This window comes from Cibotium barometz, chromosome 45, assembly GCF_041138505.1.
Source record: "Cibotium barometz isolate CiBa-2024 chromosome 45, ASM4113850v1, whole genome shotgun sequence".
Taxonomy (NCBI): Eukaryota; Viridiplantae; Streptophyta; class Polypodiopsida; order Cyatheales; family Cibotiaceae; genus Cibotium; species Cibotium barometz.
In genome coordinates this window covers 46,329,486-46,356,949 of record NC_141090.1, presented here as the reverse complement: position 1 = coordinate 46,356,949, position 27,464 = coordinate 46,329,486, and the positions used below count along the sequence as shown (strand labels likewise).

At 46.5% G+C, this 27,464-nt stretch overlaps 1 protein-coding gene across 4 annotated transcripts in view; it reads right to left on the bottom strand.

Annotated features, from left to right (window-relative positions):
- Positions 1-210: 210 nt before the first annotated feature.
- Positions 211-27,464, bottom strand: part of LOC147612814 (rhodanese-like domain-containing protein / PPIC-type PPIASE domain-containing protein) — a 53,276-nt gene continuing 26,022 nt past the window's right edge. For 2 of the 4 annotated variants that reach the window (XM_086783447.1, XM_086783448.1), the window contains exons 5-8: positions 26,368-26,478; positions 758-866; positions 602-652; positions 211-474 (exon numbers count right to left, since the gene is read on the bottom strand). In XM_086783447.1, the coding sequence (XP_086639573.1) occupies positions 394-474; positions 602-652; positions 758-866; positions 26,368-26,478 (352 nt within the window). In that variant the 3' untranslated portion in view covers positions 211-393. The remainder of the gene's footprint in view (positions 475-601; positions 653-757; positions 867-26,367; positions 26,479-27,464) is intronic. The other 2 variants (XM_086783449.1, XM_086783450.1) reach the window with 2 other exon arrangements.

Genomic DNA, 27,464 nt, shown 5'->3' with positions numbered 1-27,464 from the left:
TTAGTCCCTGAGCAATCATTTGAAGCAAAGAAACTAAGAGAGCCACTTAGTGTTAACTTTTCCTACTCCAAAGAAAACACTTCGTGTGGCGATAGAGTGAAGCATATCCGCCAATCTAACTAAATCATATGTATATAAGTAATCCAAGGGGAAACACGAGTACTCATCTAAAAAGGAGAAAACACCATACCAATCCATGATAAGAGATTGCATAGGAAACTCTCCTTTAATTTTTGGGTACTTTGATTATTGAAAGTTGAGCATAGCAAAATTGTAACAAAAATAATAATATTACATTTTCCTTGCTCATTTTATTGAATTTGTTCATAGACGCTGTCAAACAAACACCTTTTTTAAGTGGGTTCCTGTCGTTCATCAATGCAAAAAACTCCTTCAGTAAGTCGGAACACTCGTATTAGCTTTTATCGAATACTCATGTATTCCACCTGCAACATTGTACAACCTCCTGAAACCCTGCCGCAACAATACAAAAATGTAAGACCCCTCTTCATATATATATATATACACTTCCAATACAAAAAAGTTATCGCCTTTGATAAAATTAACAAATATACTACACAGTTACAATCACGACATGAACCTGAGTTTGTAGCCATTGCGCTGCTTGCAGGGATCGAACTCCATGGTGACACTAGAAATCACAACGAAGGCTCAGCCCCCTCTCAAACACCTAAAACATGAAAATAAGCCTGCATTTCACTTTTGTTTTATGTGGTGCTCGTGAGACAAGACTTACCAGCACGTAAGTGTCTTTCGAGAGGTCAAGGTTAGATGAAATTTGTGGACCCCATTGACCGAATTGGCTTAATGGGTAGGCCTTGAACCCTTCAATGGCTGCAATTGATCTGTTTAGCTCAAAAACACACAAGAAACATGAAGGTGAGTTGTACATATATGAGAACACCCTATAACTTTTTCAACGAATTACAACAAAACAAAGAATATAAGAAAATGAGGGGCTCAGCTTCACAGCTGTATGTGTGTGTATGTGTGTGGTCATCAATCAGTGACATATCCTTGAATGTTTATGCTTTGCATGCGTCCCAGCTAAGACTTATACACAAGAACAAGTTGCTCAAGAATGCAATAGCACTCGCAAATCCTCATCCGAACTTGCATTGCCTAGGAGCTCATTTGTTGCCACCATAGTTGTCAAGTACGATACCATACGATTCGTACGATACGATACCATACGGGAACGTACAACACGATATAATTTTTTTCCCCTTGTTGTACGATAAAATACAGTGTTTTAAAAAAATACTTATAAACTTAGGTATTTCCAATTTCAAGATATGGAATATTTTAAAAAGGAGGGAAGCATCATAGTACAAAGGAAGCTCAAACAGCCATAGACAAGCAAAAACAAGACCATTACCTCCCCCAAAAAAAAGGGGGAAAAAAATTTTGAAAAAAAATATTCTAGAAAAATCCATACGAGTCCGTACAGTATCATACCATATGGTATTCCATACGATATGGCATCATACGCTGTACGGAAACAACTATGGTTACCTCTTGAGCATTTGCATTTGACTTGCAAGAAATAAGGTGGGTCTGCTAACTCAACTGATCATGACTATAAGAATACAATCATTCTCGAATCTCGGACTCTTCCATTTCCCAATCACAAAATCCATAGAAATGTCCTCTAAAGGCAACTTTGGAACTAACAATGGGTGAAGCTTATCGACAACTTTGTTCGTCTCATTGACTTCTGACAGACCTGGAAAAACGGTGTAGAGGCACTCGGCGGAAATCACCGCCCTTGACAACACAAAGTCGATCCTTGTAGTAAAATCACCCATCTTGAATGGTGTATTCCCAAATGGCACCACTTTTGAAGGGTGAGCACCACTGCAAGTAACTCATGGTCATGTGGAATACCACAACTCAGCAGCATGGAACTTTCGACTCTCATAGGAAACCGGGTGCCCATGCTTTTGCAACACTACTCCTAGGCCGCCTCCACTAGCATCATTAAAAACTGTGAAGGGCTCATCCAAATCCGGTAATAACCAGAAAATAGAAGCGACATAATACCTTTGAGCTTCTCAAAGCAAGACTTCTCAATCGAAGTCCACAAAATACCCGATCCTCCTTTGTAGCATTTGTCAAAGGATTGGTCTCCCGTGCATAACGCTCCACAAAATGCCGATAAAAGGCTACGAGGCCAAGAAATACACGAAGCCTATGTATGTTTTTCGGTATGGACCACAAAACAATGGCATCAATCTCCTCTGGATCCATCGAGATTCCATCCTCGAAGATCACATTAGGTTTTAGGGCTAGGGTTGCTCAAGCCTAAGCTAAGGAGGCTGAAAGATGTCCACAGCTGTGGTGTAGAGAGAGAGAGAGAGAGAGAGAGAGAGAGAGGGATAGACATAGAAAGAGAACAAAGCTCAAAAGACAGACTATATTGCTCATCGATGTAATGCTTGGATTAATGTGATGTAAAATGTGATGTAAAACTTCAATATACAATGCTTTTATAGGCATAAGCCTTATCTTTTGACTCAGCCACACTCATTAGAGCAATGATACATGGCATAGCCTATGACATCACTGTTTACACACACACACACACTCACACAAAATATCTACCTTAGAGGCTGTTCACACATGAAAACACACACTTAAGGGGTGGTTCACACACAAACTGTACACATATACATGGAAACACAAACAACAAAGGTATACACAAACAAGGTGAACACGCATAAAGCTCCGATGTGATATGCAGCGGAAGTCTTTGTATTGGAAGATCCTGCCACACAGATGCTCACACCGTCTTCTGTATCCTGAGTTTCGTGAGTTTAGCAATCCACTTTAATACTTCAAACTTTAAAGACATGAGAGAGAGATATATGAGAACTGTACACCAGATTGGGTCCCGAATTACCCACTGAAGGACCCCCTATCCCGATAACGAGATAGTATTTGCTTTATTTCTTTAGAGAGAATGATTGTGGACTGTAGATAAGCCAAACGCATTGGAGAAATAGGGCTGGCTGAAGCAACCTCAAACACTCCAAGGGTTGGATGAGACTAGTCTAGTGCTGAAGGCAAGGGAACTCCTAGGGCTGAGGAGGAAAGCTCTTAGCACACTGAAGACTGAATGATAAACTAAGCCCTATGCAAGCCTATTTATACTAACTGGAGGTTGGTCAAGTTGGCTGGTCATTTAATAAAGTTTATATTTATAAATGACAAATAATGCTAAATAAATACTATAAAATATGAAAAAAATACCAGATAAATCCTAGTAAATTCCCTACGGCTTCTGAGATGTTCTAAATGATGCACAGGCATATGAATGCATATTATGCAGGATGTAGAGTGCTTTTTGAAGCAAACCCTAAGGCTTCTACTGACTCTACATGCATGAATGATTCTCTCCAAGTGGATTAAGGGACTTGACTGACTGACTGACCCGCTAAGGCTGAGGAATGACCTACGTAGCTCGTGCCTGACTTATCCTGGGACTAAGGATGTACAATGGGGTCACGACGTACGACAAATATCATCCTACTGGGTTCTAAAACTGTACAACTGTTGCACTTCTCATGATGAGCCATCTTGTCACCATGCACCGAGTGCAGAGTACATGTGACATCCGAAATACCCCAAAAAAAAAATCCCCCCTTCAGAGCGAAGGTGGTGAGACCCAATATGCAAAGAAAGTAGCTAACTTCTAACACAATCACATGCTCCAAGGGAGCGATTAGCCATGCACACCTTTCGTGCCATGCTAATTGTAAAGTCATTCCCTGAATCTCCCTAAACACAGCTAAAAACCAAGGTTAGTCATAAACCAAATCATGTAGTAATAGGCTAGGCTAGGCCACCTCCGAACCACAACTGGCATCCACCGATCTCCCCCGAGCCAAGGCTAGGGCTCCCTACACAATCCCATAGGCAGAGCCCTGTCTAACTCCGGCATTCCATACCACAAAAGCCTGCTTGTAGGTCTTCGGCACGTCAACCTACGTACTCACAATGTGCGTGGCATGAGCATGTCTACTCTCTTGGTCCAAGCCAAACCGTTAGCAGTGTATCCACAGATCTATGTCTCATAATCCTCTCGGGTTCATGTGGAACATAGGATAAGTCCTCAACCTCAATAACTTCCTAAGGTGTATCAAGGTTATCCTTAGCTCCTAGCATCTCTTTCAGTCAATTGACGTGAAAGATTGGATGAACTTTCACATTCGGAGGCAACTCTAGTCTATACGCAACCTCACCAATCTTTTTCAAGATCCTGTAAGGTCCTAAGTACCTAGGGGATAACTTCCAAACCTTCCATGTCCGTAACGTCTCTAAACTCTTGGGGACTCTCAAATAAACTAGCATTCCCTCAGTGAACGTTGCCTATCGGCATAAAACCGTGCATGATCTTATGCACGTCTGATAGCTTCTTCAGAGAGTGAAGGTGGAGTCGCCTTTGGTTGCAGAGTGCACCTTTCAGAGGATACGGGTAGTGGCCGCCGCTTCTCGGAAGTGGCATATTGACCCCGACCCTGCTGATGTGCTCCCGGATTGGCGCATATGGGCATATGCTGCGCGCACCTTGGCTCGGCTACAGTGGGACCCTGGGGAGTACGAGTGGCATGATCCTTATGCATCCCTTGAGGCCACAGAGATCACCTTTTTCCAGTATACTGTTCGGCTGGGGCGGCATATTTTGACGGCGAGGAGGACGGTCTCTCCAGCTGCAACGGGGCATTGGCGGCTACAGGGACTCTCACAGGAGTTCCTGGAGGATTTTTGGGCTCGGCTCTGGGCTAGTCGACAAGCCCGCAGGATCTCGACTTTCCAGTGGCTGGTCGCCCACAGGGGCTCAGCAGTTGGCACTTGGCTTGTTTACAGCGGTCTTCCGGCGGCCTGTGTCCGATGTGGCCACCCTATGGAGACACAGAGACATTGCCTTTGGGATTGCCCTCAGGCGCAGCAGATTTGGCTGCGGATGCTGCGTATTCCGGCTCCCCTCTCTCCAGAGGGTATGTTTACATGGGGTGCCGCTGCTTGGTCGACTTCGTCAGGGCCTGCTATGGGCTATGAGATGGAGCAGGACAGTCAGGTCATCAAATTCATTAGGGGCCAGCCTCGCCTGGTTCCGGCACCGGATTTCTCATCCGCCAGCTGGACACAGGAGAGGGATCTACGATGGGAGCTCCTCAGCAGCCTCACCATTTGGTTCACCTGGAGGGCCCGGTGCTTTACGGCCTTTGAGGGGAGACTGGAGCCCCCAGCAAAGACTGTACGGGGGATTTGGCAGGAGTTGATCCACGCCTTGCGAGGACAGTATGACCGCATCTGAGGCGACTCGGATGAGGCGATCTTGCGGCGCCAGGCCTTTCACACCACCTGGCGCTGCGGCCCCTTCTACACCTTACACACGGGATCCCCCCGTTGGCATTACAGGCCACCTGTTTGGCTTTCCCCCCCCCCCCCCCCCCTATTGTATGATTTAGCCTCTCAATCCTTTGTACTGATGCTTGTATTTTGCAGCACCTAGGGAGAGTCTCTCCGGGCTGCCTTGCTGTATTCACTGCTCTGTTTTCTCTTATGAGCAAGAGAGATCTTTTGTAGCCCTATGAGCGTTTTTTATATAACCAATGAAAGAATCTTTTCTCGGAAAAAAAAAAAGCTTCTTGCTTTCAAACGCCACAAGTCAACCATCTTGGAACAACGCTGCACCTATCATGAAATCACTAGCATCTATCTCGTGTTAGAAAATATGTGATCTAGCACCCATTCTTAGTGTGAGATCCTTAGTGATACCTTAGAGTGTCTTGTTTTAAGGTTAGAAGGCTCATTTACTAGAGTAACTGAGTGTAGGTCTAGTAGATACTTTCCTATGATTGAGATATCACCTTTTAGATGAGACTGGTAGGAAATCTAAGGGAGGTGGAGAGATTCATGGACTCTAGGCACCCCCTTCTCCTGAGCCTATATAAACAAGGTATACTACTCACTCTCCAGTGCTAAGTAAAGAGCTAAGTGGAGAGTGCAATGCCCATGCTTTGTATACCTGCTTAGTGATCAATACACTAAGTGGTCCTTTGTAGAAATACTCTCCTCTTTGGTATTTTCATTAGCATGTGTTTATGTGATGCTTTGTGGTGACCTTGAGTACATTCTATTGCTCATCGGTTACATCTCATTCTTATCTAAGTGGTGGCATGTGTTGCTCTAGTGGTGTGAGTTTGCTCATGTGATAATCATTTCCATTGTGTGATCTATTCAATCATTGTCAAGCTTAAGCTCACACCATGTCTTTTAACATGGTATCAAAGCTCTCCATGGGAGTGTAATCATTCATATGTTGATAGATACATCTTAGAGATTGTCGGTGTATGTGTGATTTGCTCACAAGCATTCTCTATTATCATTAAGTGATATTCTTGGTGAGAAACTCATTGTTGCATTTGTTGCATTTGGGGTTGATTCATCACTTCATTGGGTGGCACATTGGAGTGAAGGAGGTGTCAAATCTGTCCACACGTGTGTAAGTCTCTATGTGAGCACAACATTCTATGTGAATCTTGCTTTGTGACAAACCCTAATCAATATCTTAACCATTCCTCTCATTCTCTTAGTGCACATTGAGAGATTAAGCGAGGGATCATCTCTTAGTGGGACACACCATTGTGGGTGTGAACAAGCGTTAGAAGAAGGAAACCTCTATGTGAGAGAAACCTTGTGTGAAAGCATAGTATTGGTGGTATGATTGCATTGTGAAAGAGGGTTGAGTACATCAATCTTGAAGCATTAGTGTAGAGACCTCCTTCAAGGCCGTCATCAACAATCTGAAGCTCCTGATCAACACCAAACTCAATGGGGTACAACATTGATGCTAGAGCAACATTATAATGAAGGTACTCCTTGCTGTTTTTTTCTGAGTGACAGAAACAGTGTGAAAATAGCACTACTCGGAGGCTTCGATTGCCTTCTTGTTGGCATCCTTTGCAACCATTGTGCTAGGGCTTTAGTAGCCCCCCTCAGGGCGTCAAGCTCCGAGTCTTGAGCTTGCTGAAATTGCACGAAACCAGACGGTTACAATCAGATTAACAGGTGGGGGTCACAGAGCTCCTGTGTTGCTGAGAAGAGAAGGAGAGTTGGAGGCTCTCATTAGCCTCACATTGCATAAAATCATATGCATTCAGTGGGGGCTTGTGTAGCCCTGCTTGTGGCGAGTTGGCTCAGCAGTAAACCAGCCCAAGACCGGAGCCTTTGAGAGTACTTTTGCAATTCTAGCAACACAATCAGAAGGTGCTCATTGCAAAGAACCAGGTTCCATCCCTTCTCAAATTAGCCCTAATTGGAGGTTAAATCGTAGCCATTGACCACATCACCCTCTGGCGCAGCTCTGGGCGCAACAGCACAGCGTAAAACAGCTCGATTTACTCCATGATTGAAGGAGAAATTGCCCTCCACCGCCTGCTGTTTTTCTTCAACTATAAAGAGCATCTCTCTCTTTGCATTTCTTAGTGAAAAGGATTAAAGGGTGTGCTGTGTTAACCAAATGCCAAGGTATTTACACACTAAAACTAAAGCTCAAACTGCATTAGCCAAAGATTCAAGGACCAGTTTCAAGATCAAGGCAAAGTCACATTACCTGAGTGGTCAAAGTTTGTGTACACATCTTCACTTATTTGGTGAAGGGATACTTGAGTAGAGCATTTTTTGGGTGAAAGACAAGCTCCATTGTAAAGTCATAGAGCTATAAAAGACTTCCCTATTTGTGTAACACTGTGTGTGTGAGTGTCAGGTTGAGTACCATGGCAAAAATGATGGGAAAGATGTTTGATAAAACAGATAAATTTGATGAATCCAAGTACCATACTTGGTGCATCAAAATGCAAATGTGTCTCATAGATAAAGACAAGTGGGGAGTGGTTAATGGCACTGAGAAGAGGCCAAACAAAGATCCCGATCTCATTACTAAGTGGACCAAGCCTTCGAGCAATGCCAAAGGCAATGTTGCTAAGACTCCTGGGGATGGCCGCACCTTGGGCAGCAAGCAGCCAAGTACCAACCGCCAGACTCCAGTGTGCCGTCAGCCAAAGACAGAGAGTGATCTTCCTTGTCCCAAATCCTCTTCAAGAAATCTGAAAGGAAGCGTTGTGATAGGCCCTAAGACTGCCAGTGTGCTGCTGCTACCGATGTGCCATCTATCTCAGGCATCTAGATCCTGCAGCCAAGCCACGTTGTATATGCAAAGAAAGGGGCATCCAGAGTCTCCACCCGATCTGTGGGATCATGCCAAGTCCACTCTCCACGGTCCCACTGCAACCACGTGAGAGGTCGGCACTCCCAAATCCATAGCCGCCAAAGTCTCTCCTTGGCCACCTTGGCCAATGCTGGATCTATGTGCCATTCCCATGCCCAAAAACCAATCACCCTCACCCTCTACAAGGTGAAGCCTCTCAAATCCTCCAAGGGGTGCTCTGATCTCTCTGGTCTGCCATGGGATCCAATAGAAAAAGCGAGCAGACCATTGTCCTCATCTGCTCCATGGACTGCCACGAGGATATCGTGTCTAGTGAACACGCCGAGCCACACCGCGGGGGGGGGGGGGGGGGGGGGGGGGGGGGGGGGGGGGGTCTGGAATAGGAGTCAGCCACTCTTGAGGAATAGCTGAGCCAATGTCGATGCTGAGCTTGTCTCTAACCCGGATCCCTGTCAACCCTCTCCTGCTCCACCTGAGGTAACTACCTATGTGCAATCCAATCTCCGAGAGACCTGGCTAGTCCCATGCTCAAGGCGCCCCAAGATATATGCGGTCGGGCCCCTAGCATGTGGCCACTAGGTAAACGGATCAGGGGTTCCAGATCAAAGGCTGCCGACGTTGCTCCTCTGAGGCCACTGGAACAATCTGTCTGAGGGCTGGCCTGAGATGATCCCAAGCACGAAGTAGACTGGCTACAAATCTGTCCTCAAAGGCAGGACTGAAACCACACGCTCACATCTCTGTGAAGATCCATCAAGTACTCCTACGTGCAGAGGGGAAGGCGTAATCCCTAAAGTCCAATCTCTTGGGTGGAGAGAAAGCTACTCATGGCCTCGACGACGAATAGAAAGAGGTACGGTGCCAAGGGTTAGCCTTGTCGAACCGAGCGGGAAAGAGGGAATCTCTCGCCTCGGGCTCTCTGAATGAGAACCTGGCTGTGAGATGCTGAATAAAGTCCTAAGACTCCACGAATCCACTCCATGGGGAATCCCATCCTGCTCATAGTGCCCCCCCAAAAGCTCCAATTCACTCTATAATAAGCTTTCTCAAAGTCTAGGAGTAGCACAATGAGGTCATGTTGCCACATCTTGGCCGAAGCTGTCACCTCCCAAAAGGTAAAGATGTTGTCCAAAATGCTCTGATCCTGAACAAAACCAGTCTGAGTGTCGTGGATCAAGTCTGGGAGAGAAGGCTGAAGTTGCCTGTTGATGACCCTGGCCAAAATCTTATAGGCCGTCCGTAGAAGGGTGATGGGTCTCCACTACCGAATCTCCAATCTATCACCACCCTCCTTGGGAATCAAATGTATCAAGCTCTCTGTGACCCTCTCTGGCATGGCATATGTGATGAGCATAATCTCATTGAAGGCAGCGCGAAGGCCACCTTCCATGAGGCCCAATGGCGAAGAAAGAAAGAAACAGGAAGCCCATCCGCCCCCGGGCATTTGCCCCTGGGTAATGCCTTCACCGCCTTTGCAAGCTCCTCTGAAGTGAAAGGGGTCAATAAAAAAGACCAAAGGGAAGGGGGGAACCACCACTCCCGTGTGCCTCGGGAATCTCTCGCGCGCATCCATCACCTAGGGGGATAATGGGGCACCAATGAGAAGAGATCGGAAGAAATCTGTGGCGATGGCTCTCACATGCGAGGGATTAGAAACAATAGCTCCATCCTAGCCACGCAGCTTGCGAACATCGTCTCTCCTCCTGTGTGGGCCAGCTATCTCAAAGAAGTCTCCAATAACTCTCTCACCGGCCAGAGTCCAGAACGAAGCCCTGGCATGGTATCTATACTCCACCCTCCCTCCTCAATGGACCGAATCTCCATGCAAGCAACAGCGATCTGACTCTCAATCCACGGGCTCTCTGGGGAACTTTCCTGAAGACACTATAAAGAGGCTAGGCCTCTCTTCATACTCCTCTCCTGCTCCCGAAATCCCTCCAATCTACTCTGGGCTGCCTCCTGTAAGAAAATATTGATCTCCCCAAGGCCATCATCCAAAGTGCACGCTGCAGAGCTTGAGGAAAAGTCGAGTCCCTCCCATATCTGCTCAATCCGGATGCTCAATCCGGATGCAGATCTCGGGGTCTTGAATGAGGCTGCCTGGAAACCTGGAGCTTGCATGCCTGTCATGCCTCCATGGGTCCTCTAGGGACAAAATAACTAGGGCATGATCTGAAAATGTAGTGCCTGCCAGGATACCAACCATGCCCACTCGTTGACAAAAACCTGTCCAACCAAGAGAGGTTGGAGCCAGTGCTCCGCCTATCCAATCGAGAGAAGCTAAGACTCCCACAGCTACGCCTAAACTCTGGAAGATGCCAAGGGTCCTGTCCCCTAAGAATCAGAATCATCTCCCCCATGCACAATACTCCGCTCCTGAGACTGTGGCTATGCCACCTCCAAGTTTGTCCTATGCTGCCTCTATCATGTTGAAGTCACCGCCCATGCACCAAAAATCAGCCTGGGGCCGGGCCTGACGGACAGTGCTCCAAAAGATAGCTCTACCTGCAACAGCATTCGGGGCATAGATGTTGAAGAAGCCAACACTATCCTCCCCAACCAAAATGATAACCCACTAAGCACGTCCTGGAATTAGGACTCCCGATCCTGTCAATAGACGGCAGAAGCTGCTCCACTGACAGAGAGAGACACTCCTCCCTGCGTCCCTGAAGGGCCCAAGGATGGAGACCAAAAAGTACGACTCTTGCCTGGTAGAATCTTCCCGCAGCTACGGGTACGCCCCTCAGTAAGATGATGCTCCTGGAGGAAAAGAATGTCGATATGTCCCCCCATCATAGCTCGCTGTAGCTCTCCTCTAAGGACACCTCGTCCCTGAAAGCACTAAGGCCCTCCTAATGTTCCATGAGACAATCCTCATATCAATCTCTGTGAGAGGTGGAACTATCGGAACTACCCTCCACTCGAAGAGTCTTGGACGTGGGCTTAGACGGGGAATAGTCACAATCTGTCCTGGTGCGAAGTCACGCCAAGTGGGCGTGGATCCTGCCCTCCATGTACTGCCACTCTACCCGAGCGCGAGAGTATGCATACTCCGTGCTCCATCACAATGGAGAAATCTGTAAGAAGGGGGGAGAGGTACTATGATAGAGGTGTATGCATGAACACAAAAAGCAACACCTCCGGGTTGGAGGTCACCATCTCCCCTCCCTGGTCTTTGCGGGCTGATCCACCAAGCTCCATCTTGGCCAGAGGCCACATACGAGTAAGAACGTCGATGATGCGGAGATCCTGCAAATGATGCAATAGCTCAACTGCCTAATCTTGAATGGTAGCAGCCACCGACTCTGGATCCCACTCTAACCCGAGGGCTATGCTCAAGGGGAAAGAGAAGATCATCGCGCCATTCTCTGGCGTAGAGGATTTGCAGTGGTGGAAGACCACACATACCCGAATAGAGGCTACAGTCCTCTCAAACCTATCTGTCCCTTCCGTCGGAAGGCACCGGAAGAAACTACAATCCAGAGGCTGCCCCAAGATCCTTGGGGAGCCGCCTGGAGTCTCAGGTGGGAGAGCCCTCCTTGGTGAGGCCACAATGGTCATCTCCACCGGCTCTGAGAAACGATGAATCAAGCAATGAACGAAACTCGCTGGCCGTTTCCTCTCCGGATCAGGGGCTGCAGGGGGCCAACGGGAATGATCTGGAGAGGCTGGGGGGGGGGGGGGGGGGAGAGAGAAAAAGGAAGGAGCAAATGGAACAACTGCGGGTAGAGTCGGAGGCGAGGGTGGGGAGGAGGTGAGGAGGAGCGCGGAGGTGGAGAGGCTGGAGAGGGACACTGCTGAAAGGTATCCATTAGACAAAGGCTGCTGGGGAAGGCTCAACAAAAAGAGGGTGGAGTCAACCTGCCCCACTGGGCACCGAGGGCCAGAGGAGAAGTCACAACCAAGAATGGAACAACTGCGGGTAGAGTCGGAGGCGAGGGTGGGGAGGAGGCGAGGGGGAGCGGGGACGCGGAGAGGCTAGAGAGGGACACTGCTGAAAGGGGTATCCATTAGACGAAGGCTGCTGGGGAAGGCTCGACAAAAAGAGGGTGGAGTCAACCTGCCCCACTGGGCACCGATGGCCAGAGGAGAAGTCACAACCAAGAATCAGCCGCCACGTTTTTTTTTTTTTGGGGGGGGGGGGGGGGGGCTGCTCTCTCTGTGACAGGAGGGGGTCCACTGTCCGCCGGCGGGAGCTATGATAAGTGCTCGAAACGGTTCTCTACCAGAATTGGATCCTCCTACATGCTGCCAGCCTGGCGCGCACGGCGGGAACGCTCAGCTTTGGTGCTCAGCGGACAACCCGGGCAGGGGCCAACCGTCCGCCACTCTGCGGGCTGATGGGTCATCCATGGTCGGAACCTGGTTCTCCGCGGCCTGGGAACCTGCTTCTCCCTCAACCCCCTGATGAGGATCTGAGCGGGAAGTAGGAGGGGGAACCACCCGAGGGGGGGGGGGGTATCACTCTCCCAATGGCACTACTATCACCGGGAGAAGAGGAAGGTATTCCTTCCTGAGGCCTTGAAAGCAGACTGTCACGGGAAAGCCTGAAACTCCAACGGGAGGGTTGGATGCCAGGTCGAAGCCATGCTATCACCGTGCAAAGAAGGCCTCGACCACATGCAATGTAATAGGGCACAGCTGCATGACAAGATCAGATGCCGTTGGCGAGTCGAACTCAACCTAGTAGTAGCCACGCCCCAAAGGATGAATGTCTGCGATCTTTGAAGGCGCACCTAGGAGGCTAGCCTGAAGATCCGTGAGTTGGCCACACGCGCGGCGGCTACCGACAATCTTGCAAACCAGGGTGGAAGCCTCTAGTGCTGCAACAGTTGTGGCAAGGATCCGAAGGTCCGGCTCAGAAAAAGATAAGAAAGCTACGGCGGCCTCAATCGGGGTTGACGGGGTGGCTGCCATGGAGTCCTGAGGGAAAGACCAGAAAATGCCGTTCCAAGAGATGGGGCTGTTGGACTTACATCCTCTACCCCTAAGGAGGTCCGTGAAAGACACAATTAACTGTGAATAATCCCTCACCGACTTCTTAAGAAAGACGATGAATCCCAAAAACGCTCTAAGTTGCATCATAGTCTGAGGAACTGGCCGATCCAAAACCTTCTGTATCCGCTCAAGATCTATGCTCATCCCATCTTGAGAAATCCAATGTCCTAGATATATGAGCTCTCTTTTAAAGAACTCACACTTCGTGTACTTGCCATACAACTTCTCCCATCTCGAAATCCTCAAGACAATCATGAGATGTTCGACGTGCTCCTCTTGAGTACGACTATGTATCAAGATATCATCTAGAAACACAACCACAAATTTCCCAGCTCCTAACAAGGATAAAGGATAACATGGAGTCTTTTATAGGTGAAGGCACAAAAAACGCACAAACATTTATTACAAGGACCTCTCGGGCAAAGAACCATTATTGACTCATACATAAAAAATCATTAAAATTTACTTTTTCTTGGTGGAGAATAAAATCCTTCGGTACATAGAGCCTGCACAGGAAGTCAACATTGGTGGAGTCGCTCTGGTGGATCTGAGGAGTGTTGATGCCGAATCTCAGTGTTGCCAAGATGATGTTGGGCGGTTGAAGGTTCTACCGCCTCTAGTACCCCATGGGGGTGACGATAACTGATGCAGGAAGTATCAAATTTGCAATAAATGTCGATTTTTACGAAAGCTTCAAAAATCAAACATTTTGGACTCTTCAATTTTGCTCAATTTTATGCGGATGGCCAATTTTGGGAAAAGCCCCAAAATGCAAAAGGTGCAGACCCTTGAATTTTGGTTCAGGAGGCCAATTTGAGAAAAACTCCTAAATTCTAAGCTTTTACAGGCTTCAATTTCTGATGTAGAGGGCAATTTTTGTAAAAGCCCCAAATTTTGTTTCATGCAAAGGCTTCAATTTTGATGTAAAAATCAAGAAAGCCCCAAATTTCTTATGATGGAAGGGCATCGATTCGGCCAATTTGCCCCAAATTTCTTATGATGGAAGGGCATCGATTCGGCCAATTTGCCCCAATTTTTTGGCCCCAAATTTTAAAGTGTGCAGAACTTCTAATTTGCAAGTTTCACATGATTTTTGGAGAATCCCTAATTTAGTTGATGACATGGTACTTGATGCTAAGGTCATCGTGCAGAGGGGAATGCCGGAAGAGGTGTAGTTGGGTTGGCAAAGGTAGCGGTTGCAGCACTGTGCTAGCAGCGGCATGGGAAGATGGTTGTCTTCGCGAAGATGGTTGTCTTCGCGAACTGGAGTGTTGCTATGAAGGACATACCAAGGTCGGCACAAGAGCTCAGGTGCAAAGGGCTGAGCAGACGGACAAGAGACGAGTAGGAGCGTCGAAGAGGGCGAAAAAACCACACCGACACGTAAGCCCAAATGAAGTAGAGTTCCGCCCGTACCTAGACGGCTCAGCCAGGGTCTTTGCCCCCCGGGTCAGCCAGCTGAGCAACCACCTCAGCTCAGCTCAGTCGGCAGAGATATCACAAGCTCCACCTGAGCTAGTGTGGTGGGACGGTCCTTTCAGCAAACGGTGCAGCAAGACGCACAGGGATCTGGCTGGTGATCACAGAGCAGGAAGACAAACAAGTCAATGAGGAGACGGGCGGTTTGCTCAAGCCTGAGCTATAACGAGGATGAAAGATGTAGGGAGAGGTAGAGAGATAAAGAGAACAAAGCTCAAGAGAGAGACTGTATTGCACGTACAATCTAATGCTTGGATTAATGTGGTGTAAAACCTTCAATATACAATGCTTTTACAGGCATAAGCCTTAACTTTTTACTCAGTCACTCTCATTAGAGCAATGACACATGGCATAGCCTGTGACATCCTTGCTTACACACACACGCACGCACGCACACGCGCACTCACACAAAATATCTGCCATAAAGGCTATTCACACACACAAACACACTAACACACTTGAGGGTGGTTCACATACATAAATAATACACATATACATGGACACACGAACATGGGTATACATATACATACACAAGGTGAGCACACATAAAGCTCTGAAACACCCAACAGATATGTCACAAAAAAAGGAAAATTTGACCATGAAAAACTACGCCTTTAGAGAGCGAAGCCGCATATTATGGGCATCAATCAACCACAGGGCCGTCTCCACATGCTTCCCATGCCCATCTTTAGCCTTGCTAGAGACCAAGATATCATCCAAGAGGATTGATGAATATCCTAAGGAAAGGCTGGAAGATCCAGGACATCATCCGCTAAGGAGCCGGGACATTCGTTAACCCAAATGGCATCACAAGAAACTCAAACAAATTGAACGAAGCCTGGAAATCCGTCTTGAATATCATCTGGATGTATGCGAACCTGATGGTATCCGAATTCAGATGCAGCTTGCTAGATCCAACAAGTCATCAATGCGAGGCAGTGGGGCTTGTTTTTTACAGTGAGCTTGTTGAGCCCGGTAGTCCACACACAAACGGATACTCTCATCCTTCTTCTAGAGGACTAGAGCACCAAATAGCGAAGAGCTCGAACAGACCAAGCCTTTGGCCAACATTTTTTCCAATTGTTGCTTAAGCTCTATCATCTCGGGACGACTGTTCTGGTATGGGGCACAAACGGGGATCAACGTGGTTGTCCTCAAGTCGTGACGGAGGTAACTCCTCAAGGAAATCACCACTGAACAAGTGTCCATACTCGTCTAACATGCAATGTCTATCTGCCACCAAATCCTCCAAGCCGTCTAGCTTAATAGCCCAAACATATACCATACACGTGTTTGGTATTTTGTAGTTAGTCTGGAGTCAGGTCAAGTGTCCTTAGTGGTGTGTAACACCCTCTTATTTAGGGGTTAAAAGATAAGGCACTTGTGCCTATAAAAGCATATATTTGGGTGGATTCATTATCACACTGAGTATCATTTGAGTTCTGCAATCTTGCTCTCTCTTGGTTGTTAACACATCTCTCTCTCTCTCTCTCTCTCTCTCTCTCTCTAATCCTTGTGCATCACAACCATGGGTTGAAGCTCCATCTCCTCTCTCCTTCAAGCTTCATCCCTCTCCACATACCCACCATGGTGATCTATGAGGCTCCATAGCCTGGGACTGCTTATTCCAATATGGTATCAAAACTCAAGCAAGCCATGAATCTTTCTCCTCCTCATGTTGGCATCTGTATTTTTCGGGTTTCTGCACTTTTAGGGTTTTTGTATTTTTTGCATTTCTGCGTTTTTAACCTTTAGGGTTTCGACATTTTCTATGCTGCCCAATCCAGCCACCTATTCCCTTGCGTTTTTCTCTATGTTGTCCGCTATCCAGCCCACTGTCCAGCAGCATATACAACCCTTGCACAAGCACATACGAGGTCACACGAGCTGTCCACAGCAGGCTGAAATTAACGCCGCCATTCATGGTGCCACAAGGAAGGAAAACACCAAGTTAAACCTTGTCCTCTCTGCATTTTTGTCTTGCTGATCATTGCTGTGTTTTGCCCTCCTGAAGAGCAGAGTTTTCTACCCAAGCCGCCACCCGTTGCGCCCGTGCCGTTCAGGGCAGCTTCTCCACCTATGCCAGCTCATCTTCCCGTCCAGCCTCCACAACGGCTGCCCAGCCTTCTCCTGCCGGCATCTCCATCCACGCGGCTCTGTGATCTTCTCCAACTCGCAGTGCTGGTTCTCTAAGCCTTGCAGCAACCAGTGCTGCGTTCTTTAACTGCTCTCCGCCGGCAGGCCTACACCCTATGCAGCTATATGCAGTGATACATCGTGTCGTTGCATCCTAGGAAAACCACTCCACTGTGACCCCACATCCTCGGGTCTATTTCTGAAGAGATGTTGCATGCCTACATCCTACAAGCCTGTGTGAGATGATAAGGACTCCCCAATCACCTCTAAGGAGCGGCCAAAAGTATCCTGGAAAGTCAACCCGTGCTCCTTGTGGCAGACCACATCCAAAGATCATACAGCCATGGGTGGCCTAGAATAATATCCACATGATCCAAAGGTGCCACCTTGAACATGTGATGTTCAAAAAACTCCCCAATAGCCAATGGGGCATCCTCCATGGTCTCCACAACCCAAAACTGGTTTGATTCCTTCCGCTTGCCTCTCATGGCGGTGGTTAGGACTACACCACTGGTGTCCGCCATCGTAGGCAACTTCAACTGCTCAACCACACGGTCTCTAATGATGTCCATTGAGGATTCTTCATCAAAGAGTATGGAAACCGGATGTCCATCAAGCATCCCTCAGCAAATCACTGTATCATGCCCGCCAAGGACCATTGAGATCCTCCTAGACTGGGTCAAGTGAAGAGCAGTTGTGATACTAGTGAGAGCGAAAGGGGGAGTAGATGACAGATGGTGACCATGTCTTAGATACTATTGCGGCACACGAACCGGCCTTCTCCTTGTCCTTACCATTCCGCTTCCTCGTGTTCTTTAACAATCCTTTTCAATATGCTCGATGGAATCACAATCCAGCAACCATCTTGGTGCGATGCTCTTCAAGGGTGAGGCCAAGTACTTGCCTTGTCCTTGGACTTCGACTAGCTATCCTTGTCTTTGCCTTTCTGATGCCCCTAGTGCTGAGTCCCAGACTTGGAACTCTCTCACGTCTCGAGGGTTGTAGCAAGACGAACCACATCTGAACACACATGGCCAATGTGCACGAACATCAACATGCAAAGATGGTGTCAAACCATCCACAAATTTCTCAACCTGCTCCAATTAACCAACAATCCTCAGAAGCATGAGCAAAAGCTCCAAAAACAAGCGAGATAGTGTATCAATTCACCATGTGTCTACATAAAATGAAAAATGTACATTGGATATCTAAAATCCAATGGTAACAAAAAACTCCCTAATCTTGTTTGATCATGCTCTTAGTGCATGCTTCAAGCCATACAAGGTTTTGCATAACCTACACACAAATTCTAGATGTGTATCGATCATAACCTCGTGGTTGCATCATGTAAACTTCTTCTTGCAAATCACCATGCAAGAACACATTCTTTACATCCATCTGATGTAAAGACCAATGCTTCGCTGCAACCATAGCAATGACAACTCTTATAGTTGCCATTCTCACAACCCGGTTGAGTCTCTCTTCGTAGTCAATGCCATGTCTTCTCATATTCAATGTCATTCTCGCAACCAGGTTGAATGTCTCCTCATAGTCAATGTTGTATGATGTTTGTGCATAACCCTTGGTAACCAATCTTATCTTATATCTCTTCATAGATCCATTTGAGTTATGATTGACCTTGTACACCCACTTACATCAATTACTTTTTGGTCCTTAGGCAAAGGCACCATGTCGCATTTGTATCTCATATTGCCGTCTCCTCATCCATGGTATCTTCTTATTTTGATTTCCAACTGCCTAGTCAAAAAAAGTAGGCTATACCTCCCTTATTGCTTTAACCATGTAAGCATGGTGATAGGCAATATATGTTGGGTATAAAGTCCCAGTTTCGCCTCCGGACCTTGATCATCGCGTAGCTCTTTTTGAGAGCTTCGCGGCCATATATTTACTTGTACATTTGGCCCCCATTTGGGCCTTGTAACGGCATTCTTTGTATTTGGTCCGCCGGGCGCCCCATAAGTTGGGCGCCCGCCCATACCCTTGTATCACTATAAATACGAGGTCTCCCTTGAGCCTCAATAAGACAATCAAGATATTCTTGAGCATTGTGTGAGTTCTCTCTCTCTCTCTCACTCTTCTCTATCTCCTCTGCACTTCCTTGGCTGCAAGCTCTTGTGTTTGAGTCATTCTCTTCCAACAACTGGTATCAGAGCCATGGAGGGAAGCTGTATGCAGAAGCTATGGAGTTAGAGGTGTCTTCCACCAATTGACTACGGGATCGTCTGCGTTTTTTGCGTCAAACACCTCCCTTCTATCATCAATCTGGTGCGTTTTTTTTTAGAGTGCTGCTCCCTTTTTTTAACGCAGGAGACTGTTTTGCTGTTTTTCTTGCTCTTCCCTCTCCTGCGTTTTCTGCTCCACCCCTGCTGCCCTTCTGCTGCGTTTTTCCTCTCCCTTGCTGCCCCCCTTTGCTGCGTTTCTGCTGCTGCGCTGCTGCAATCAGCAGCATTTTGCTGCCTTGTTCTCTGCCTTCTGTACGGCTGCCATCAGCAGCAGCCAACGCTGCTGCCAGCAGCCCCACGACCACCAGCAGCAGCCAACGCTGCAGCCAGCAGCCCCAAGGCCACCAGCAAGCAGTCCGGGCTGCAGCCAGCAGCTCCACGGCCACTAGCAGCAGCCGACGTCGCCTCCAGCAGCCAAGATCTTCGAGCAACCCTCAAAAGACAGCAACATACTGCCCCTCGGGTCTACATCGACATTCGGTGATACTCTTCCGCCGTCTCCTTCACTTGAAGTTGTTTCATCAATCTACGAGCATCCTACATTCAACCCATATCTGGTACATAACATCTTGCTATTGCTTACTTTCTGAAGTGTCAGTTTGATAAGTCATGGCGTCTACAAGTGATCTTAAGGGTCTACTAGAGATTAAGAAGTTTGCAGGCACTGGGTTTGATCTTTGGAAGGTGAGGATTCAGAATATCCTCTATCTGCGGGAATGTGATACTGCACTTGAGCAGTTCAAACCCGCTGCTATGACAGATGATGAATGGGGAATCCTGAACAGAAAGGCCGTTGCCTATCTCCAGATGGCTGTTGCTGATGAGGTTCTTGTAGACCTCAAAGGGCTGACAACAGCCTATGCAGTTTGGGAGAAGCTGAGAAGCACCTATGAGATCACCACGCCAGTGAACCAGGTACATCTCATCAGGAAACTCATGAATATGCAACTTGATGATTCTAAGAATGCAGTAGAGCATATTACTACTTTCACAGGGGTGCTTAATCAGATGCAGGATTCTGGATTGCCTGCTTTTGATGATAAGTTGAAAGCTATCTTTTTGCTCACTACTTTGCCTGACTCTTGGGAAACACTTGTGGTGTCACTTGGGACAAATCCCAACCTAACTTTTGATGGAGTCAGGGGTGCTATTCTCAATGAAGATATCCGGAGGAAGACCTCAGAGACTAGCGGTTCTGCAAATGTCTCACGAGGGAGGACGACCAAGCGGGGAAATACTACTACCAATTCAAAGGGTAGAAGCAAGAGCAAGGGCCAGCAATCTGATGTTACATGCTACCAGTGTGGTCGTAAAGGCCACAAGAAGCCAGATTGCAAGTTTTACAAGATGGAGCAAGACCGGAAGAAGAAATCCAGTCATTCAAATGACAAAAAGAAGGAAAAAGAGAGTAATTCCAGCAAAGCAGAAGAGTTCGAAAAGGACAAGAGCAAGGCCAATGTGACCTCTGGTGTTGTCATAGAGGAACTGTCTGACTCAGATGATGTGCTATGTGTTTTTTCTGCTAATGCTCTTGATGTTCATACCTTGCATGTCACAGAACCAGATGTTATTCATGCCTTGATGTATGAATCTGATGTGCTTTCACAGACTTGGATTATTGACACGGGTGCCTCTTTTCATGTAAACTCCTATCAAGGAGTGTTTTGCAACTTTCACTGCAGGCTCCCGAGGAAAGGTGTTCTTGGGGAATGATCATGCTTGCAATATTGAAGGTATGGGCACCGTGAATTTGACTTTGCAGGATGGTAGTGAGTTTGTGCTGCCAAATGTGAGGTATGTGCCTGGTTTGAAAACCAGTCTCCTGTCTGTGGGCCAGCTTGATGCCTTGGGATACACGGCCATATTTGGAAATGGCACATGGAAATTGACCAAAGGCACAAGACTGATTTCAAAAGGATGCAAGAAAGGAACATTATATAGCCTTCATGGTCAGGCTTTGTCTGGTAAGTTTATTGCTTTTGCAGAGGTACGCTCCCACATGGAGCTTTGGCATAAGAGACTTGGCCACATGAGCCATAAGGGTCTCTCCATTTTGTCCTCCTTAAACAAATTTGATGCAAAAGGAAGCAAGCTTGATTTTTGTAATGATTGCTTGTATGGGAAACAGAATAGGAGTTCTTACTCCTCTCGTGCCTCTCGCAAGGCTGAAAAGTTGGACTTGGTCCACTCTGACATATGCAGCATGCCCATTAAATCTAAAGGTGGTTCAAAGTACTTTGTGTCTTTTGTGGATGATCACTCACGAAAAGTATGGATCACTTTGTTGAAATCTAAGGATGATGCTTTTGCTGCTTTTCAAAAGTTTTATGCATTTGTTCATACTCAAACTGGAGTGAAGATTAAATGCTTACGCACTGACAATGGGGGTGAGTTTGCTAGTACTAAATTTCAGAAATTTTGTGATGATAATGGCATTAAGAGGGAACTTACACCCCCTTATAGCCCCTCTTCAAATGGTGTGGCTGAAAGGTATAATCGTACACTGTGTGAAAGAATTCGATGCATGCTGTCCACAGCTAATCTCTCTCAGGATTTTTGGGGAGAAGCCTTGAAAACTGCAGTTCATGTTTGCAATCGATCTCCACACACAGCTTTGAAAGGTGGAATCCCTGAGGAGGTTTGGTCTGGCAAACCGTCCTCATATGACCACTTACGCATCTTTGGTTGTGATGCATATGTGCATATCCGCAAGGAAGACCGGAACAAGCTTGATGCTAAGTCCGAGAAGGGCACCTTCGTTGGCTACGGTGATGAAGGTGAGATGGGCTACCGTGTGTGGTTGCCATCAACCAACAAAGTGGTTCGCAGCCGGGATGTTGTATTTTATGAGGCAAAGCTGCTCCGTAATGTTTGTGCCTCTCATGGTGATCAGAAAAAGGTCAAATTTCAGCAAGGGCAGCCACCCATTGATGCTGAAAATGAGCCCCAGGATGCTTCACAAAGGGCTGAACATAATGAGTCCGTGATATTTGAGCCAGAAGAGGTTGGACAGCCGCTTCATGCTCCTGGAGGTGTAGGGCAGCAACCCCTATATGCTGAAAATCAGGCTGTTCGTGAAAACCCGCAGCCTTTTGATGCTGAAATTATGATTCCTCCCGATATTGACCCCCAACCAGCCAATGATCATTGGGTACGGAGGTCTACTCGTTTTCGGAGGGAACCTCAGCGTTTTGATCCCTCTTTACAACATGTTTTGCTTACAGATGAGGGTGAGCCTCTTACTTTCAAAGAGGCTAAGTCTTGTGAACTCCGAAACAAGTGGGAGCATGCTATGCAGGAGGAGATTAAGTCTCTACATGCAAATGACACTTGGGATTTGGTTGAGTTGCCCAAAGGAAGGAAGGCTATTCCTAACAAGTGGGTGTACAAAGTCAAGACAGTTGACGGCCAGCCTAAGTATAAAGCCCGCCTTGTTGCTAAGGGCTATGCTCAGAAGGAAGGGATTGATTTTCAGGAGGTCTTCTCTCCTGTGGTCAAAATGACCACCCTTCGTGTTTTGTTTGCTCTCACTGCTGTTTTGGATTTAGAACTGTATCAGATGGATGTAAAGACAGTTTTCTTACATGGTGATTTAGATGAAGAGCTGTATATGAAGCAGCCTGAAGGCTTTGTCATTCCGGGCAAAGAAAATCTGGTTTGTAAGCTGAAGCGTAGTCTCTATGGGCTAAAACAAGCCCCGAGGCAGTGGTACAAAAAGTTTGATGCTTTCATGCTTAACCAGAAGTTTAATTGTAGCCATGCAGATCATTGTTTGTATACTAAAACTGATGCAGATGGCAGCCCAGTGATACTTGTGCTGTATGTTGATGACATGCTTCTTGCCGGGAAGAATAAGAGCGTTTTGGAAGCTCTTAAGGACCAGCTGAAGTCAGCTTTTGCTATGAAGGACTTGGGTTCAGCTGAACATATTTTGGGTCTTCGGATTAGACGGGACAGAGCACAGAAGTTGCTTTTCCTCTCGCAAGAGAAGTATATCCAGAAAGTCCTTGATAGATTTAACATGGCTGATTCTAAGCCTTTGGGTGCTCCATTGCAGCCCTATGTTAAACTATCCAAGGATGATTGCCCAAAAGATAATGATGCAGCCAGTACTATGCGTGGGATCCCTTATGCTTCTGCTTGTGGATCTCTTATGTATGCTATGGTTGCTACACGGCCTCACATTGCTCATTCAGTGGGAGTAGTCAGTCGTTTTATGTCCAACCCGGGCAAAGCACATTGGGATGCTATAAAGTCTATTTTGAGGTACTTGAAGGGGACACAGAAGAAATGCCTTATGTATGGTACAGGTCCACTTGAGGTGCAGGGTTATTGTGATTCAGACATGGCAGGTGATTCTGATACCCGCAAGTCTACTAGTGGATACATCTATACTCTTGCAGGTGGTGCTGTTTCTTGGTGCTCTAGACTCCAGAGGATAGTAGCACTTTCTACTACTGAGGCCGAGTATATCTCCGTCACAGAGGCTTCTAAGGAGGCCATTTGGTTAGCACGCCTTGTCACAGAGTTTGGATTGCCAGAGAGGGCTCCGGTCCTTGGTTGTGATAGCCAGAGTGCCATATACCTGGCTAAGAATGCCATGTTTCATGCTCGTACCAAACACATTGATGTACGGTACCACTTCATCAGACAGGTGCTAGATGATGGCTTGGTCAGTTTGGTCAAGATTGGCACTCATGAGAACCCTGCAGATGCTCTCACCAAAAGTTTGCCAAAAGCACAGCTTGATATGTGTCTACAGCGAGTGGGAGTTACATAGCTTGGAGGAGCTTCACTGGCCCTTTAAGTGGGAGGTTGTTGGGTATAAAGTCCCAGTTTCGCCTCCGGACCTTGATCATCGCGTAGCTCTTTTTGAGAGCTTCGCGGCCATATATTTACTTGTACATTTGGCCCCCATTTGGGCCTTGTAACGGCATTCTTTGTATTTGGTCCGCCGGGCGCCCCATAAGTTGGGCGCCCGCCCATACCCTTGTATCACTATAAATACGAGGTCTCCCTTGAGCCTCAATAAGACAATCAAGATATTCTTGAGCATTGTGTGAGTTCTCTCTCTCTCTCTCACTCTTCTCTATCTCCTCTGCACTTCCTTGGCTGCAAGCTCTTGTGTTTGAGTCATTCTCTTCCAACAATATATCCATCATATCTCAACCTATCAACATGATATCTACGAGTAGACCTGCGTAAACTTGGATCACTACTAGCTGGCCTCAAAACATCCGTGATTCTCCGTGCACTAGGAGTAACCACTAAGACGAAAGCCAAGCTCCTCATCAAGGATTTGCATAGAGCCACTAGAGTCACCATCCATATTAGATTGACATGTTGACAAATCAAGCACAAAAGGTTCATCTACTTTTCCTTCCCTTTGCGTGATACATGTGTACCAACACTTTTAATGCATCTACATTTCAAGCATTTGTCCTCGGCTTGCCTAATCGTGGACAAACACTAGATCCAATGCTAAAGACCTCTCCAAGTCCACTAAGCACCTACGATTGATGCTCTACATGTGGGACACCATTATTGCTTCTTACATCTGCATCTTCAGTTGCCTTCACTGGTGGTGTATACCAACTACTCATCTTATCAAAGACAACAGCTCTACTTATTTGCATCTCATGAATAGTAGAGTTATAGCGTTCAGCTCCAAAGCATAACCAATGAAGGTGCATTTCTCTACCGTCTTTTTCCTTCTCTACCGACTAAGTGCAGGTACAAAATGATGACTGCCAAAGCACATCCAGTAGATTCTTGCCTGCATCCAAATGAGTGAAAAATCCTCCTCTTGAGAGTTTTGTCACTTCATCCTCTGAGTCGTCCAACACTTGCTCCGAAGCACAGGTCCTTGTAGATTCCAGATCCGGAATACTAGGTTCTCGATGTGCCGACTCCATCCTATCAAGACGGACAAATATAGGCTTCATTTTAGCCGCTTATGTGTGAATGGATGCCTTCATGCCGAGAAGCAAACCGGTGAATTGTGAATCCATGACAAATATCAAGTGATCAAGAACCAAGTGAGGAATTTCAGCCCTGCACGATGAGATAAGGGTTTGGTGGAGCAAGAAAGTACAATAAACCCCAATTAACCCAAGTGCAATTAAGAGAACCCAAATATTCACTTTCCCCAAACCCAAACTTATGAACTCTTGGAATCTAAGTACTCTACCCTATCCAAGCATTCAACGCACACGGGTGCTAGAAAAGGAAAAAAAATGTAGGTTCCCTAGGCTCTGATACCAATTGTGGAGCACCTGTGCCAATGTGCTACAGACAGAAAGAAGAGTGCAGCAGAATCACACATACAACACACACAAGAGTCCTAAACTACTACTTTGTATTATGTACAAGAAGAAGTATACAACTGAAACTTCCAACGATGGAACGATCATAACCAACTGCTTATCAAGGCGGTGTTTAGGACTACTTATGCGTACCGACTCCATATTCAAGTACAAGATGTGGCTGAGAACGAAGATGTCAGATCACAATCCTTGACCTACTGTACACTCTTGGCTAGCACTTCGCCTACAGAGAAATGCTATGTGAAGTCCAACACTGAGGAAAGCATATGAATATGCTCTCCTTTTGCAGTTGGCTGAGCTCCACCGATCGGCTTGATCTCATGATCCACCTCACGAGTTGGGGGCATTTAGATCAAGTCCTCAGGAAATATGTCAGCATACCCACTTAACCATTTGAGTTCCTTAGTATCGCATTCTTTACATGCAACATTAAGCTTTAAAACTGCCATGTCATCGATGCAACGTCATCAATGCCACATCATCACCATCACATCATCATTGCCGCATGGCAGTGCCACGTGTCACCTGCGATGTCTGACTCTGCCTATCGGCTGCTATCTAATGTCCGGTTCTGCCCTGCATACTCGTAGATGTGTCACACTGCCACTATTTAGCATATGAAGAAGAGTCAGGTTTCAATGCCAAGGGATTGTGTGTGTGCATGACACGAAGAGGACTAACACCAGCAAAGGACCATAAATTGAGCTACAAACTGACCTTTGCTAAGCCAAACACACATGCTACATTCACTCAGTTTCCAGCAAACCACCATTCAGAAAGAGATGTGTACTTCCTATACAGGCTGTCAACAAAATCGCCTGATTTCCATCTCATTCTCTGAAGTTATGCGTGCATCTGAGCACGTGTAGAAAAGATTAGAACGAAGACAGATGGACAACCTTGTAACTAACCATCTGAAAGTCCTTACATTTCATTTGGTTCACGGACATCGATAAGCTGGGCCTCATCAAGAAAGCTAGCATCTTGTAAACGAGTGTGAAGTTCCTCAGGTTGGATATCCTGCAAGAAAGCTCCTTCCCTGTCCCACCCAAAAATGATATTACGTTCAAATCTTCAACTGTCTTTTGATTGTAGCCTAAAAACGAAAAATACGTCTGTATCCAACATTTGGACTGCATAAACCAAAAGCACAGAAACTGCTGAAGAAAATTTCAGAACTACAGTATAACAATTTTAAAAAAGGAATTAGAATTTCAGAATTGCAGTAGAATAAACACAAAAAAAAGGTAAATTCTTTGCTGCTGCATCATTTATAGATAACCACTTCTACTCCTGAGGCTCCTTATCAAGACTGTTGACAGTAAAAAGTATGTTTTGGCAATTTGCACTCGAGCTGAACAAGGCCATCATTAGGGGCCTAGTGGATCAGCAAGAGAGCACTTTTAGCAAGTAGACTCACATGCATCCATAGTTGCCAAAAGCTTTTAAAAAACATGTTTCACAAATGTTTCAAAAGCATTTCATACAAAGCTGGGAAGTTTAAAAAAGGTTTTTTTCATACAAGGGACCCGGGTGTGCACGTCAGAAATATGGCAAATTTGACTCTATTATATACTTGACAGAACCTGTTGTTACCTGTAGAAGGTCAAAACAAACACAACATGCATTTCTTTAGCCTTCATCACTAACCCAAAACTCACACAAAATTAGGTTTAGTATGTCCGGATGGCACACAAGTGTGGGGTGCAAGTGATGTTCCCTCCTGTTTAGCTTGTTGCAGTCATCCACCTCTTCCTCTGAGCACAACCAACAGCTATGGGCACTCCTTTGAAAATACTCCACATCGACCTGTCGCAGCTATGAGCACTCCCTTGAAAATACCCCACATCAACCTGTTGCACACGTGCCAAGGACAAAACTGCATCATGTTACAATACTTTTCCATCTGAAGCAATCAGGGTCAATCTTGGTGTCGGTGATGGTAAATGTCCTCTTTCTCTCTGCACCTCACTGCGGACAGCTCCATAATGATATCCCTTGCTCTTGAACTCCCATTGCACCATC